This window comes from Kogia breviceps, chromosome 4 (assembly GCF_026419965.1).
Source record: "Kogia breviceps isolate mKogBre1 chromosome 4, mKogBre1 haplotype 1, whole genome shotgun sequence".
Classification (NCBI taxonomy): Eukaryota; Metazoa; Chordata; class Mammalia; order Artiodactyla; family Physeteridae; genus Kogia; species Kogia breviceps.
This window is the reverse complement of record NC_081313.1, coordinates 94,096,651-94,114,819: the sequence shown is the minus strand read 5'-3', so window position 1 is coordinate 94,114,819 and position 18,169 is coordinate 94,096,651. Positions and strand designations below refer to the sequence as shown.

Below are 18,169 nucleotides of genomic sequence, written 5' to 3'. Positions count from 1 at the left end.
GGCCCCGCTTCCTCTTTGCCTTTCCCGCCCCGGGCAGGGTTCCGTAACCCGGGGCGCCCCTTTTCTGCCCCTCAGTGGGACGGTCGGACTCGGGGATACCGGGGCCCGGAAGAGTGCGCCACTCCTGTGCGGTGATGGCCCACCTGAGAACCTCGGGGAGTTTGGGCGGGGCTCTTTAATGGTATTCAGATTGTAGAATTAATTCGCTCTAGGGAGTCGGGTGCCCGTCGCGGCCCGGGGCGCGTGTCCCGCGCGTGTCCCGCCTTCCTTTGTCTGGGAGCGCGGTGGCGCCGGCTCTCGAGTCTCCCTCGGACCCTCGCGGGCCTGGCCCGCAGTCGCCGCGAGCAGTGGCTCCTCCCCGCCTTTGCCTGCTCGCGGGAGGCGGGCTTACTCCAGCAGCTGTTGGGGTTCAAGTGTTTTTGTTTCAAGGGGTCGGATATGCAATTCTTTCCAACTTGCTAGTTTCCCGTCGAACCTCTTTTATTTTGAAATAGCTTAATTGGGGGAACCAGCACATCACATTTCTCTTAATCAGGTTGTTTCCTCAGTGAGTGTAAAATGAGCACTAAATTTTTCTTTTGCGTAAGAATTGCTTTATATGCATCGTGATTAGAAAGCTTATGCACTGCTCTGTGTACAAGAAAAGTGGAAATGATTTTAGCTCTTTCAGTGAGAAGTAAACCTCTCATAAAATGGGGCGTGAGAGCCTGTCTTGAACATTCAGGACAATAATTTCCTTTTGAATCAGATGTCAAATTCTTTACGAAATGAGAGAGGATGTGAATATTCTGTATTCTTTGATTGAATTGTAAGGTGTGGATATCCTCCAAATTTACTAAAACTATGACGTGATGTGGGCTTTTTTTAAACATGTGTGATGCATCAAGGAACGCTGCATCACAAGACCTATTGACAGTGATAAAGCCAGTTGGCTGAAGTGCTATTGTCAGGGATTATTAAAGCACTTGGTGTCATTTTAAGGGGAATACTCACATGCATTTTTATTTAACTAAAACAAGGGAATTAATTCAGTTTTAATTTTCATTGTGTTTCCAGTATTGAAATGATTGTACAGGGTTATGAGTACTTTAAAATTCTACCATCATTAAAATTGCAGGGATTCTAAATATAGATTCATAGCACCTGAAGTTTGGGATCCGTGGGGAAAAACTACAGTCAAAGGATGGGAAAACTGGTATGAGGTCATCAGACCTTTTTAGTTGTGATGAGTCTAAATGTTTCTCACTGAAAATATTGCAAGCTTGTAGTATTGAGAGAGCGCTTATAATGGTTCCTTCTAATCCTCTATACCCTTTTAGTATTCATAAAGTGCTTTTAAGATAACTGCTTTGGTATGTAGCCTGGGAACTTCTTACCTACATTACAGTTGCAGCATGTGGAAAATGGTCACATTTAATGTAGAAAGTTGCTGATAACTCAGCTTGTAAATAGATTTCAAGTAGAGTTCCATGAACATAATGGCTAACCCAGTTTTTACCAGCTCTTGTTACTTGCCAGTTACAGAGCTAATGTGCTAAATAGGAATAATCCTATTCTTAGTGCTATATACTTAATTTTTATTGAAGTAATCTACTTTCAGGATTTCATTGAAGTCCTAAATCAGTTAATTAATAATGATTTGAATAACTTAATAATTGTTGATGAAATATTTATGGTCCCTTAATACTTTATGCTAATTTTCCTCATACTTCAGGTTTTCTCTTTTTTTCTTTAACCATTTCATGTCCTTTCACCTCTAGGCAATGGATGATGAGGGGGACATAATTAATGGTATAGACTTTCATAGACAAAACGAAACTTCAGACTTTAAAAAAATCTGTTTAATTCTTTTTTGAAAGGTAAACACATGTACTTATACAAGAGGTATAAGCTTGTTAATGTATTTACACACTAAAAGGCTTTGATTCTGATTTCTTTTTCTCAACTTAAGGTTACCATTAAGAATATCGAAAGAGAGCTCATTTGCCCGGCATGCAAGGAGCTGTTTACCCACCCGTTGATTCTCCCTTGTCAACATAGTATCTGTCATAAATGTGTAAAAGAACTCTTACTGATGCTTGATGATTCATTCAATGACGTGGGATCAGACAACTCCAATCAGAGCAGTCCTCGACTCCGGCTTCCCTCCCCTAGCATGGATAAAATTGACAGAATTAGCAGACCAGGTATGTGGTAGAACCTGGGGTGGTGGAGTTTGGTTATATGTTCAGTGATAATCGTGGAAGGGAAATTATTTTCGTTGTTTTGGGGGTTAATCATTCCAGGTGAATAAATTAAAACCATAGTTAGAAAAGAATCCCTCTCTCCTTTAAAATGAACTTTTAAAACATCAAAATGAAATTTTATTGTCTTTTGGTATGCATTTAAAATGGATATTGGATATTGAACACGAATATTAACTGTGTCTGTATTTTAGGGGGTGTTCTGACCCTGTGAAGTCCTTTATATGAGGAATGAAATAATGGACTACTGAAATACTAGGGAACCATCTATGTATGGTAATAGGTAAACAAATATGCAGAATTAAGGGATGAGACTACATAATGCCCAGTTCTAGAAGACTTTTTAGAGGAATGTTATTTGGTATCATTTTATTCCGTTTTATTCTTCAGCCTTTTTTTTTTTTTTGCATTACGCGGGCCTCTCACTGTTGTGGCCTCTCCCGTTGCGGAGCATAGGCTCCGGACGCGCAGGCTCAGCGGCCATGGCTCACGGGCCTGGCCGCTCCATGGCATGGGGGATCTTCCCAGACCTGGGCACGAACTCGTGTCCCCTGCATAGGCAGGCGGACTCCCAACCACTGCGCCACCAGGGAAGCCCCCTTCAGCCATTTTTTAATCCAAATTTTAAAATAAGGATTTTGAACATCAGCTAAACAGTAGTGGAATTCTGTAGTAGTGTGTAGAAGTAGATCTAATTAGATGTATGGCACATGTACTATACCATTATTTATTTATTTTTAAAAATAAATTTATTATTAAAAAAAATAAATTTATTTATTTTTGGCTGCATCGGGGCTTCATTGCTGCACGCAGGCTTTCTCTAGTTGCGGTGAGCGGGGGCTACTCTTCATTGTAGTGCATGGGCTTCTCATTGCGGTGCTTGGGCTCTAGGTGCATGGACTTCAGTAGTTATGGTGCGCAAGCTCAGTAGTTGTGGCTCACGGGCTCTAGAGCGCTGGCTCAGTAGTTGTGGCGCATGGGCTTAGTTGATTCTGTGGCATGTGAGATCTTCCCAGACCAGGGCTTGAACCCGTGTCCCCTGCATTGGCAGGCGGATTCTTAACTACTGCGGCACTAGGGAAGTCCTATACCATTATTATATAGCCGGTGTTTAAATTTTTTCCTGTTGGGATGGTGTTTCTTTCTTCTGAACATCTATTGCAGGATTAATGTAGATCAAAATTAATTTAAAATCATTGGGAACAGGGCCACTGGGAAGTTAAGGGCCAAAATCAGCAGTAAGGGTCAAGGGGAGTCAGAGGTTTGGGTAGAAATACCACAGCATCATGTTCAGCACTTCCTTCCTATGGAGGAGAGTCCTCGAGCGGCCATGAGCACCAGACTTCAGGGCTTCAGCTCTGCCCAGTTTGGGCTTTGAGGTTTTCAGTTTAATCCTTTTGTCTACTCTGTCCATTTCTCCCTCTTTAGTATAGGAGTAACTTTTTAATATTGTAAAAAAAAAACCCTTTTTTTAAATCAGAAAAGGATCTTTTTCTCCTCATTTGCATTTTAGAGAATGCCATCTTTTTTGGTCCACACTGTGATATGGAGTCTGCTTGGGCAATATTTGTGTCTATGTGCTCCATCAGAGAGTGGATAAGAGATTTGTTCTAAGACTCATATTATGGTATTTTAAAAATGGTAATCACCAATTCCTTGGAGGATATTTTACACACATAAAAGTTATATGTATATACAAAAAAGGGAGCATTAGGTAACTATGGGAGTGCAGGATGTATGAGGTTGGAGAGGGTTATGCTCTTTGTGAAGTCATCACTTTTATGTTTTCATCCCTGTTAGGAAACTGGCATACTGAGGAGGGGAGGAAAGACAGTGATAGCTTGAAATCATTCTACCAGATAAAATTCATGTTCAGTTGGTAGATTCTCATTGGATAATTAGGGACCCTGGCTTGATTGACCAAGAAGATTCACTTTTTGTATATTAATATTCAACACAGACCATTAAATAAAATTCTAGTTAAATACTAGTATTTCTAGTGATCATTAGATTGAGCTCACATGTGTATTTCATGAAATTCTGTGTTTTATACAGGCTTTGAATCTTAAGATTTGGTTAGTTTTTATGTGATCGATATAAAGTATGAATGAAATATAGATGAAAAATTAGTTAACTGTTTCTGTTTTCAGGAACTTACCTAGCACAGTAGTTGGTAGATGTTTAATAAATATGTGTTGAGTGTATGTTGAATGACAAACGTTTGCCATAAGATACAGAGCATGCCATGATGGCTTATATTTATCGATGATGGCATTTTTTCCAGAGCAAGAGATCAGAAATAGATTTACCAAGATGTTCCTCCCTCTTCTTTAGGAAGAACCCTGTTAAGCTGTATTATGTCCTCATGGGGGGCAAGTTAGAAAGCTTCTCTGTGGAGATCAATTATAGGAAATAAGAATATTTAACTTGGTGAAGGGATGACTGCAGAATATGATGGCTGCCTTGTGGAAGAGTAGTAGTACTCTGGGTATCTTCACAGCAAAGATTCCAGATCTGTCCAGTACACTAGCCACATATGGCTGTTGAGTGCTTGAAACACCTTAGTCTGAACTGAGATATGTACTTGTACCTCTTAGAATCAAAAAATGAATGTAAAATATCTCTAATAATTTTATATTACATTTTGAAATGATAGTTTTTGGATATATTGGGTTAAATATGTATTACTAAAATTAATTTCACTTGTTTATTTTTATTTTTTTGTGGCTACTGGAAAATGACATATGTGGCTTACACTTTCACACATATTCCTTTCAAATAGCATTGCATGGGTCATTTGACAGATTTTAAAATAAAAAGGTGCCTTGAAAGGAGAGTAAGATTTGTGTGTATAACACTAGCATGTTAAATTGTGTAAAAATAAAAGAGCTATATAACTGTTCATTTTTGGTCATATATATGCAAGCTTTTCTCCCATTCTGTATTACTTGTTGTCATTAAGATGCAATCATTGTTAGTAATGTTTATTTACTGTGTTGATTTAGATCACTTAAAAAAAAAAAAGATGCTTGATTTTTACTTTAAATATTCAACAGTTTCCAGAAGTATGATTGTTTAAAAATACAGATCTATAGGATAAAGTATAGGTCTCTTAAGTGATGCACCAACAGTGATTAATTCTGAACTGTGATAGGATAAGCTTGATGACTGTTTTACATTGGTGGCTTTATATAAATACCATGTGTACCAGGAAAAACATTTTTTTTTTTTTACTGTTAATTCAATAATTGTATTATGTGTAGGACACAGTTACTGCTTTATCTTTTGTTAACATGTTGTGAATCTTCTCTTTGAAATTAAATTCTAAATCCAGCTTTCTGTTCATTGTTCACAGCATCACAACGGAGATCTTTGGGGTGGAGAGGTAGAAATTGCTTTATTGCTTGTGTGGCCGCAGGCAGTATAATGTTAGATTTAAATTAAATAACTTTATATAAATAAAGTTTTTTTAAAAATAAACATCAGTGGTCAAGTCTTCAAAATCATGTAGAAAGTGAACAAATTTGGCTGACATGACTTAAAGGTCAACAGGACTAAAATTCCAAGCAATTTCTGATGTTTTTAAATGGAGCTCTGATTATTAGTCCTTGCATTTTGCCATGTATACACACACACACACACACACACACACACACACACACACACACATATATCCATGATGGGATATTTTTAAAGAAAATGACATTCCCTTGTTTTTTTTTAATGTTACCTTAAAAATGCTTTACATTTACTTAGTGGAACAAAGCTTACGTTGACAGCCATATTACCCTTCGGGAGGTTAAATAAGCCAGTAGTTTCTTCTGTATTTAAAAATTTACTTAAAGGTATTGATAATTTTTGTTGTTAATACCATAATCTTTGCTTGTTGGTGCATATAGTGTATTTTTTGTTTTTATTTTAAGGTATTTGGGATCAGAGTTTTAACACTCAGGTCTCAGTTGTGTGTAAATAACGTACATTCTTTTGTGTGAAAGGTGGGCCAACCCATTTTATTAAAATAATTTTTTTTTTTACTCCAGTTGACCTTTAAAGTGAAATTGGCTACTTTTTTTCAGGAATGCTGGTGATACCTTAAATTTTAGTGGAGAAGATAAACACCTGAAATGTATCCCTTTTCTGGTTTCCTCACCTGCTTCTAAATGCCTTGATTTTAAAATCTTACAGCCACTTTTAGAAGCCACATGTAATCCATTCTCTTACAGGCTTTAGTGAGTCCCTGAGAATTTTAAGTGTTGAAATTTAATAATTAGGAGGAAAGATAGGAACAGTTTGCTTAAAAAATTACCTTGTTACCTACTTTTGATTCAGAGGGTAGTCGAGAAAAAGTTTTTGCAGTTTGAAAATGCTAATACTCAAAGGCTAAATGTAACTCATAGGCATCAGATGGTCAGAATGTGGAAGCATTAAGGTGGAAGCATAAGGCATCAGCCCAGTGCACAACACCAGGAAGCCCAATGTGAGTGTCCAGCATGAGGAGAAATAGTCTACTTAACGTGTCCAGGTGGTAACAGTGAGGAAGTTGTTTGCAGCCAGGCATATGGGAGAAGATGCCACTGGCACAGGTTTGGAACCTGTTATGAATTGACTCTTTTTGTTTTGAAATACTTTATTATTCTCTTTGCTCATTTAAATGGTAAAACATGATGGAAGGCTGACTTTTGGGGGGGGATTTGCTATAAACGAGTTTGAAATTTTTTTTGCGTCTTCATTTTATAATTGTGTCATGGTTTATGCTTAACTAGTTTAATCTGTCTTTGAAGTTAAAGGTATGGGGGAAAGAATTGATTCTGTGAGGTGGCAGTGTTCAGATAATTAGCAAATATTATTGACCCTGCAAATGGAGTTTGACATGGAAAATTGCATTGCTTGGCCTATATTGCTTCTTTACCTTTCTAAGACATCATTACTTTTTTTCCCCATTATATCATGCTACTGGGTAGTACTGTCCCATAGACCTTTCTATAATCATAGAAATGTTTGACCCTGCACCATACAAGATGGTAGCCACTAGCCATATGTGGCTCTTGAGAATTTTAAATGTGGGTACTACAACTAAGGAAATGAATTTTAAATTAAATTTTAATTAAATTTAAATAGTCACATTTGGCTAATGTTTACTATATTAGCAGAGTTATAGAGAAATATTGATTCTGTTATGTTTTATTCTTAGTTCTACCATCTTGATTTTTTTCCATCAGGCTTACTTCCCAGAATATCCTTAGATCTGTCCTATTTTCTTTATTGCCCTGAATATATATTCTATTGATTGTTTTTATGAAAACAATGGTAGAAATTAAGACTGATGAAATAAAAGTTCTTTAGCAGATATATTGATTTAATATTTTGTCTGATATAAGAAGTTCAGTGTGATGCTTTACACCTTGTTTTCTTTTATTATTATAAAAACAAGTTAAAAGAGGTTTACAGAAAAGGGATAAAACTTTTTTTCTGAAATTTCTGAACATGAGGCCAAAATCTGGGTGTCACCAGTGTATGTGTTAAAGCGTGATTTTACTGGCATAATTTACTTTTGTTTTTCCCCATTACTTAATTGATCACAATCTTCTATTCATAAAACCAGTAATTCATTTTTTTTAAAAACATTGACTGTTGAGATTAGTTATCCATTTTAATTTCTATCACCTAGTTCATGTGTGGAAGCATGCAATTAAATATGAATTTCCATTTGTTTAAACTTGACCACTGTACTGTATCACTTCCAGAATAATTTGGCTTGTTTTTTCACTAAACAAAATTTTCATTGGCATGTGTTTTAAAAGTAGCTCTGCTGCTTATTTTATTATGTGCCTGCTGTGGTGTGAAATATCTTGTACGGTATTGCATGTATTTAGAATTATTACAAGAGTATATTTTATGTAGGATTTTCAAATTTTTATGGGGTAGCTTTTTTGTTTGCTTTTTTAGGTATATTTTAAATTGTGAAGGTTAAAAATATCTTTAAATATTTTGAAAATATTTAAAATTTAAAATAGTGCAGCTGCATGTTTGTTGCATAAGTAGCTTTGGGGGCCTAATGCCATTTTGCATGGTGTAAAGTCACTTCAAATGAATAATATCGTGGGCTGATCACTAAATTTTATCTGTAGTGATTTATGTAGTGATATGCCAGATATCTTTTAAGACAGTCTTCAGTGAGGATAGTAATGTTGCCAAGGCAATATTAATATAGCTGTTTAAAGACCTTTTCTAAATGTCATATACTAAGTTTAACCATTCACTTTTGGTACTGGATACATAGTAGTATGAAGAAAGGCTAAAGTTTGTGTTTATATTTAGGAAGTTATTTTGTGGGCAACCAAGGCTACATACTCAAATTTATACAGAAGAGGAGGGAACATGATAGGTATGCACCTGTGTTAAACAGACCACCGCAGATTCTTGTGAACCTGTGGGTAAGGACTGTCATGCCTTGGTTTCTAGATTTGTTAAAATCAGGATAATACTGAAGAAGAGTGAGATGTTTAAGGTCATTCATTGTATTATTTATATATTGTAAAGTTATCTGTAATTTTTTTGGTGTATCTTCTGGCTTACTGAATTAAATAATCGTAATGATTCTTTTTTTCAGGTCATAAGAAGATATTAAATGGTTGGTTCCTCTTAAAGTCACTAGATTCTAGATCTATGAATGAGCTTTTTACTCTTTTATAGATTACACTCAATTAACTAATGATTTTGCCTACTGAATTTTCTAGATAAAACAATACTACAGTGGGATACCCTCTCTTGCGGTGGTTCTTAACAGTTTTGTGGTCACATATTCTTTTGAGAATCTGATAAAAGCTATGGGTTGTTTAACCAGAAAATATGTATGGATACATACATGTGAAATTTTGCATATAATTTCAAATAGTTTACCAAACTATTTGAATCTTCCTGGAGTCAATCCACGGACCCTGGCTGGGTTAAGGACTCTTGCTCTTTTATGTATAAACTCAGTTCCTATCAATGAGCCAAGGCTGTGTTCATTTAAATGCAAGCGAAATTCCTTTGGGAATGATATATGAAATTAACTATAAATGTTAATTGTATAATTTCAAAAGATCTTGACCCTGTGTAGTATTGTATTATATGTTTTGTCCACATATCTGTTTGATTTAATATGGTTTTTATATGGGATTTATTATAGAGTAATTTCATTCCTTTTTGCTTTGATCACTGTTTAATAACTTGGGCTTATCTTTTGTATGCCAAGGAAAAACCATTTTTAAAAAAGCATTTTCAATACATAAATTGATTTATCTGGAGCCACTTTGAGTATTATGTTTTTGCAATATATTTGTAGGTCTGTATCTTTCCAAAACATGACTCCTTAGTTTTCATTCTATCCATTTTCCTACTGATGTAACTAAACAAGGACTTAACTAATTATACAGGCTGGAAGCGCAATTCATTGACCCCTAGGACAACTACTTTTCCTTGTCCTGGCTGTGAACATGATGTGGATCTTGGAGAACGGGGAATCAATGGTCTGTTTCGAAATTTCACTTTGGAAACTATTGTTGAAAGATATCGTCAGGCAGCCAGGGCAGCCACAGCCATTATGTGTGACCTTTGTAAACCACCACCTCAAGAATCCACAAAAAGTTGCATGGACTGTAGTGCAAGCTACTGCAATGAATGCTTCAAAATTTATCATCCTTGGGGTACTGTAAAAGCACAGCATGAATATGTGGGCCCAACTACGAATTTTAGACCCAAGGTAAGTGAAGTTTCTATTAAGTTAGAGTATTAAACTTAATATGACAAGATAAATTGTAACAAGTCTAGAACCTGACAGTAAGAAGGGAAATAACTTTAAAAGCTTGGAACAAGAAATTAAGGCCTAGTAGTTGGAATTATTTAGTATGTTGCTAAACATCCCCAGAGCTTAGAAGGCAATATTATGGTTTACTCTATTACAATACAGTGTGATACAATACAATATATGAATGTTTATAATGATAACTGAGTAAGAGAGGAAAGGTGGTGTCAGATATACTCTCTAAGATTGAAATGGTTAAAGTTAAAAAGCTTTTGTGCTTTAATATGATAAATCCATAATTGTCTAGAAGATGTGATTGGGAAACATTCTGACATTTTTGGGTACCTAAAATTGTATTATGAATAAATAAGAGTAACTACAGCCTAATAGTTTGAAGCTTATGATATAATGGTTATATAGTATTTGAAGTGGAATTTGCATTTCTTAAATATTCTTGGTAATTTCTATAGTAACGTACAGAAGAACTTTATGAAGGAATGAAGTTATAGATGAAACAAAATAGTGAATAGTATAATTCACTATAGTCAAATTCTAAAAAGGTGTCTCATCCTATAGAATATTTGCCTTGTAATTTTGAGTTCTTGCATTCCTTGCAGAAAGCCTGACTTTATATTCTATTTTAAATGTAATGGCTTTGAGAATGTAGGAACCTGGGCATGCTTAGAAATTTGAAATCTTTTCCAGTTTTTCTCCTGGAGCTATACATCGGTATTAGGACTTTTTATAATGGAATTAAAAATAATTTCTCTAAGTTATCAGACCACTTGTATTTGCTTAAAATCTAATTTTTGGAATAATGGGCAGCTTTTTGATTTCCATTAATACACTAGTTTAAAAGAATCCTCCTTCTTTTCCAAATGAAAACAGCTATATTATGTAAAAATTCAGTGTAACTACGATGATAGTTTACAGAGTAAACAAAAAGGTAGAAACTTAAATCAGGAGAACACAGTTCTAAATTTGGTCAATGTGTGTGCAATCAATATGTAAAAGCAAACATCTGGAAGCTTATAAAGTGTTCCAAGACTCTCTTAGTAACAGATTTCTTGTGAGGATAATGAGGCTATGGGTCCTCATAAGTTATTTGTTATGATACCTTAAAAAATATTGATCATGCTCATTAAGAATTTACCTAGTCATTATGATCAGAGGACCTTTCTAGCTTGTTTAAGCATTTCACTTAAGTCTTACAGGAAGTAAATTTTTACCTTCTTATTACCAAGTTTAGAGGAAATAACACTTACATAATTAATTGACCATTTGAACCCTCAAATTGAAAAACAGTAATTCTAATGTAGAGAATTCTCATATAATGTTCCAAATGCTTTTATTTCTTTTTACACTTTAATTACTTTAAATGGTTTTATTTAGTGATTTCATAAAGCAAATCTTTGTGTTTTGGGACTTTATCCAATTACTTGAAATCTTTTGAGTGCCATGTAAGCTATGAAGACCCTTAATCCCACTTTTATTCTTTATTCAATAGATTTTAATGTGCCCAGAACATGAAACGGAGAGAATAAACATGTACTGTGAATTATGTAGGAGGCCAGTTTGTCATCTCTGTAAGTTGGGTGGTAATCATTCCAACCACCGTGTAACCACTATGAGCAGTGCCTACAAAACCTTAAAGGTAGAACTTATTTTTAGAACTAAATTTTGATCCTTTATAACTTTAGACCTTTAACTTTTTCTGTATAAAATCATATTATACATATTGTGTGGTCTGTTTTACTGAAATGAGTTAATAATCTAAAGTGTTACTTAATGATCTATTAATATTAGGTTGTTAGTATTTCTGACCAGGCAGCTCTTTGTCCTACTGATATCTAGTTCTGAGGAAAGAGAGGGATGAAGGACGCTTCATTATGATCCATCCCTACATGAGCCCAATGCCACGACATTGAGTGTGGTTACAGGAGTGGCACACTTTGAAGGGTAGTAGCTGTTTTAAGACACCTGATTCTTATTGCTGCCAATAGAATTAGTATAAACATTTTTGTTTATTCTGGTGGGTTCCAGCTAAAACTGAGTTATTTGCTGTCTGTTAACCTTATACATGGCCCTTTTGAGACTTTCAGATTTGATCATCTACAGCCAAGTAGGCAGTTGTATAATGTTTTTTGTTTCATTCTTTTTTCCTTTTTAAAAGGGAATCAATTCATTTATAAATCTACTACCCATTAAAATTTTTGATTCCTTTAACAATATGTGTATGCATTTTTTGACCTGTATCTATTTTGCATCTATACATACAGTTTCATATTTTGTATTTTGTATGTCTGACATGCTCAGTCCTCCTCTACATTGAACACATGGGTTACAAATATTGTTTTATTGTCCGTCCTCATTTACTAATTCTGTTATCTGTGTCATTACTAGGTCAATTTTGACTGATTTTTCTTATCATTATGAGTTGTATTCCCCTCCTCCTTTGCAGGCCTGGCAACTTTTGATTGGCTGCCAGGTATTGTAAAGCTTACCTTGTTGGGCACTGGATATATTTTTATTTTATTTTATTTCTTTTGCGGTACGCGGGCCTCTCACTGTTGTGGTCTCTCCCGTTGCGGAGCACAGGCTCCGGACGCACAGGCCCAGCGGCCATGGCTCACGGGCCCAGCTGCTCCGCGGCATGTGGGATCCTCCCAGACTGGGGCACAAACCCGTGTCCCCTGCATCGGCAGGCGGACTCTCAACCACTGCGCCACCAGGGAAGCCGCAGCACTGGATATTTTTATATTTCTAAAGATATTCTTGAGTTTTCTTCTGTTGTGTGATTAAGTTACTTGGGAACAATTTGTTCCTTTTTGGTCTTGCTGTCAAGCTTTGTTAGGACAGAGCAGCATTTTGTTCTAGGACTAATTTTATGTGATTATTGAAGTAAAGCCATTTGTTTACCCTTCCCAATACCCTATGAATTTTGAGGTGTTTTTTTTTTTAAGTCTGGCTGGTGGGGAACAGGCACTATTTCCAGTATGTGTGAGCTCTGAAATTGTTCCTTCTACTTGCCCTGGCCTGTGGCAATTTCCTCACACATAAAAATTGATCAAAGCTCATATGAATAAGCAAGGGGGCTGCTTGGTAAATCTCTGGAGTTCTTTCTCTTTATGGCCACCTGTTCTTAGGTGTTATGTTTTGTAACCTCTGGCCTCCCCAGACTCCCAGCTTCATCACCTCATCTCACAGGAGATCCTGGGCCCCATTTGAGTTCTCTGCACCAGGCCTGGGAAGCCTTCTCCTGACAATAAGCTGAGAGCAATCATAGGCTCATCTTGTTTCCCATCCCTCAAGGACACTGTTTTTTGTTTCTTGATGTTCAGTGTCTTGAGAGCTGTTTCCTTTATTCTGTTTGGTGGTTTTAGTTGTTTCAAGTGAGTGAGTAAATCCAGTCTTTGTTTCTCTATTGTGCCTCACAGTGGCAATAACACTGTTTGCTAATTTTAACTTTGACACCTTTTTTGTTTGTTTCTTATTGGTTGGATATTATATAAGTTGTCCAAAATTTTTTTTTTCTGTTACTTGGAATCAATATTTGACAATAGCATACACTTAAGTTATCCTTTGCCTTGTTGTTAATTTCTCCCATTTATGTTTCACACTTTTAAAAATGAGACTCCATAATGGATTTTTCAATTTATTCACTTTTTAGTAAGAGTAAAATTATTCAGTTTTGCTGAAAGTAGCAAACTCCGTAGATCTTCCTTTTTACTTGTTTTAGATTTTAAGCCGGAGGCCTTCATGATCTAGGTGACATAGGTTTATAGTATCATTTTCATTTTTACTCACTTGAGTGTTGTAGGGAGAGAGCTCAAACTCTGCTGGGTGTTAGAATCACCTGGAACACTTGGTAAAACTATGGAAGCCAGGCCTGTACCACTTTAATGGCCTTGGGCCTCTGTGTTCCTTATGGACTCTCAGGAGACTGATGCACACCAGCATTTGAGAACCACTGCTCTAGAGGAAGTTTTGGGCAACTTTGGGGTACTTGAGAATTTAGCCTCTGATCAGTTCCTAGAGAACTGGGGTCCTAATAGAACTAAAGGATTTAAGCCTGCTTCTCACATTAGATGAACTTCCTGGATAAAATGCCTAGTATCAGTGTCTGGTGCATATACTTTTTGGAGGATTATGAATAAATGGACCACTGATTCTTGGTTAAGACAGATCTAGTCTTAACACAGACTGCCTAAGTTTAAGGGGACTGAGAAGACTGGAGCCATCTCAGATAAAGGCTGTGGTTGGCCAGAGACTTGGTCTAAGCATCACAGCTCACTGGAACCACTTAGACATTGGACGGTGTTCCTGAATTCTGTCCTCTATTCTTCTCTAGCCTATTTAGCACTGTTAACTTAAGCTGTTTCAGAACTAAACCCTACTTCAGTTTAAATGGCCAAATTCCTTTCTTTGCTACTATAGCTAAAAAGAGTGCCAGCACTCATACCCCGTAGGTCTGGTCCTAACATGGGCCTGACAGCAGTGGTATTGGAGGAACTATCATCTTCCTTGTAGCTTGGTGCTGAAGAAGCACCTCTCAGCCTGTGGCATCATGGTTAATGTGTGTTGAGGAGGTTTCTAGTTCACCTATTGATTATGTGATATTTGTACTCAGTGAGCTTTGGTTTCCTCATCTGTAAAATGCTGGATTAAAATGCAGGATTTTAATGTCTCTTCCTATCCTTAACATCCTATGATTTCCTTCTTGGTCCCATCCTGCCTTGAGTTCTCAGAAATCTTGTTCCTCTCCCTAACAGGTCTTTCCCCTGTCCCTCCAGTGAGCCATCAAGGAAACTCACTGGGTCTGATTGCTGGGTGTCCCGAAAAGTTAAAGATGGGCCATGCTGGAGACCTGTCACTTTGATTTCTGCATATGTTCTCTTACCCTGTAACATGGTCTAAGTAAAAAAAGAGGATGATGATATAAGAAGGAGACTCACTTCTTTAATTCCTAAGAGCTTTGCCCCTCTTCTTCCTAACTCTTTTCAAACCTTAGTCACCAGTTGTGAGCAAGAAATGTTCAAATCCTCCTGTCAGGGCTACAGCATCGGAGGTGTTTTCTGGATGTTCTTATTCTAAAAGTCTCAGGATACATTGTCTCTTACTACTTTGTACCCCGTGGTGCGTCAGGGTATTATTGTTTGTTTTTAAATGTATTTCAGGTATTTTAATGTTTTCTGGGCTACACTAGTGATCTCACCAAAGTCTATGACATTGTAAACTGTACCAGTTTCAAAATGACTACTGTATGAACAAACTATTCAATAAGCTCTTGAAGTTACCTATTTTTATAAATCTGTATTTTCATTATTGTGTATTGTGTAATTGTTTAATGAACATCTAGGCTGGGATGGACTATGAAGATTATTTTGGAAGGGTCTTTGTTGTTTTTCCCGTTGTGTGTGGGGTGTGTGTGTATGAGAGTGAATTATAAAATCTGGTTGAAGATGACACTATTTGGATGGCTGCCCTTCCATTTACTTAGAAGCCTTGGGAGGAAGCATTCTGGGAGTGTTGATGAGACAACAAAAATGCTGTTTGTGTTTTCAGGAGCTTTTACTAATCTGAGCATCACTACCTTGTTCTTTTTTCTAACTGCTTCTAATCCCTCATGTATCTTTAGGCCTGTGTGCTCAAGGCCAGTGACTGTTTACCCTGGGTTAATAATGATAATCACCATTGTTGATTTTACTGTCTGTTCATCATAGGCTAGAGAAGAGGATACTGTGTTAAAAGAAATTCTGGAAGGCCTTTGTTACACTTCTCTTTCTGTTTCTAATGTATTCCAATAGGAAAAGCTTTCAAAAGATATTGATTACCTTATTGGCAAAGAGAGCCAGGTGAAGAGTCAGATTTCTGAACTAAACTTATTAATGAAAGAAACGGAGGTAAGTGATAAGATGGTTTGCATATTTTTCACTTATTCATTTAGACATTCATTTATTCATTCATAAAATCCAGAGGGTATTATTTGAGCTGGGAGTACACAGTTGTGTTAGATCTCACTCTAGCTTTTCTGGGACTAAGAAAACAAACGTAAAAAATAATGCTATGTGATCATTGCTTATAGAGGTTATGATTAAATGATATTGGAACACAGAGGAAAGAAAGACTAATTCTTTACGTGGCAATTAACGAGTTCTCCAAAGTAGCAATATAAGGAAAATAATAGCTTTTATGATTATCTGTCTCTTATAAAACTAACAGATTGCATTTGAAAAATGTACTACATGTCGATAGGACCAGGTTTATTTAAGTTTCCAGATACTCCGAAGTATATTCCTGTCACATATGTTCACCAGAAGTCATGTATTAAGATGTTCTTAGCTGCATTATTTGTGATAGCCACAAAATGGAAAGTACTCAAATGTTCATTAACAGTGGAATATAAATAGCAGTGAAGGATGAATATCTACAACTATGTGCAACAATGTAGGTAAGTCTGGCACTAATATTGAAAGGAAGATGCCAAATACAAAGGAGTACTTGCTGGGTGATTCCAAGACAGGGGAAACTAGACTGTGTTGTTCAGGATAGGAGTTACTGAAGAGAGAGAGGATTAGTGCCTGGAAAGGTTATAAGGGTGGCTTCTGGGATACTGGTAATATTGCTCAATCTGGATGCTGGTTACATGGGTGTGGTTGCAAAGCCTCATTGATCCTTACACTTATATGTACATTTTCCTCTTTGCATATTATACTTCAGTAAAAAAATTTAAAAACTGATAGCACTTTAAAAATATTGTGAGAGGATAGGACTGGGTTATTTTAAAATTTCTAATAGTCTTCACTGATTTTGATCCCTATTTCTTTTCTCTATTTGAAATAAACTGAAGAGCCGTTACCCTTGATCACTTTATGCTTTGTAATTAAATATAAAAATATTCTGGCTAGTATGAGACTGTCATTTCTTACAATTTTTTTAAAAAAATGGGTTAAAATCATAGAAAAATTATGTGAATTAGCACTATATTACCAGTATTTTATTTTTGAATTTTATTTTATTTATTTTTTTTATAGAGCAGGTTCTTATTAGTCATCCATTTTATATACATCAGTGTATACATGTCAACACCAATCTCCCAATTCATCACACCCCCACCCCCACCCATGGCTGTTTTCCCCCCTTGGTGTCCATACGTTTGTTCTCTACATCTGGGTCTCTATTTCTGCCCTGCAAACCGGTTCATCTGTACCATTTTTCTAGGTTCCACATATATGCGTTAATATGTGATATTTGTTTTTCTCTTTCTGACTTACTTCACTCTGTAGGACCGTCTCTAGATTCATCCACATCTCTACAAATGACCCAATTTCGTTCCTTTTCATGGCTGAGTAATATTCAGTTGTATGTATGTACCACATCTTCTTTATCCATTCGTCTGTCGATGGACATTTAGGTTGCTTCTATGACTTGGCTATTGTAAATAGTGCTGCACTGAACATTGGGGTGCATGTGTCTTTTTGATTTACGGTTTTCTCTGCGTATATGCCCAGTAGTGGGATTGCTGGGTCATATGGTAATTCTATTTTTAGTTTTTTAAGGAACCTCCATACTGTTCTCCATAGTGGCTGTATCAATTTACATTCCCACCAACAGTGCAAGAGGGTTCCCTTTTCTCCACACCCTCTCCAGAATTTGTTGTTTGTAGATTTTCTGATGATGCCCATTCTAACTGGTGTGAGGTGAGACCTCATTGTAGTTTTGATTTGCATTTCTCTAATAATTAGTGATGTTAAGCAGCTATTCATGTGCTTCTTGGCCATCTGTCTGTCCTCTTTGGAGAAATGTCTATTGAGGTCTTCTGCCCATTTTTTGATTGGGTTTTTTTTTTTTAAATATTGAGCTGCATGAGCTGTTTATATATTTTGGAGATTAATCCTTTGTCCATTGATTCATTTGCAAATATTTTCCCCCTTTCTGAGGGTTGTCTTTTCGTCTTGTTTGTAGTTTCCTTTCTTTTGCAAAAGCTTTTAAGTTTCATTAGGTCCCATTTGTTTATTTATTTCCATTACTCTAGGAGGTGGATCAAAAAAGATCTTGCTGTGATTGATGTCAAAGAGTGTTCTTCCTATGTTTTCCTTTAAGAATTTTATAGTGTCCAGTCTTACATTTAGGTCTCTAC

The 18,169-nt window shown here is 36.3% G+C and overlaps 1 protein-coding gene across 5 annotated transcripts in view; it reads left to right on the top strand.

Annotated features, from left to right (window-relative positions):
* Positions 1 to 18,169, top strand: part of TRIM36 (tripartite motif containing 36) — a 44,443-nt gene that overhangs the window by 9,423 nt on the left and 16,851 nt on the right. For 2 of the 5 annotated variants that reach the window (XM_059061882.2, XM_059061883.2), the window contains exons 2-5: positions 1,952 to 2,186; positions 9,662 to 9,987; positions 11,537 to 11,683; positions 15,837 to 15,932. In XM_059061882.2, the coding sequence (XP_058917865.1) occupies positions 1,952 to 2,186; positions 9,662 to 9,987; positions 11,537 to 11,683; positions 15,837 to 15,932 (804 nt within the window). Of the gene's footprint in view, positions 1 to 1,951; positions 2,187 to 5,598; positions 5,629 to 8,537; positions 8,629 to 8,860; positions 8,875 to 9,661; positions 9,988 to 11,536; positions 11,684 to 15,836; positions 15,933 to 18,169 lie in introns of those variants that run through there. The other 3 variants (XM_059061881.2, XM_067031467.1, XM_067031468.1) reach the window with 3 other exon arrangements.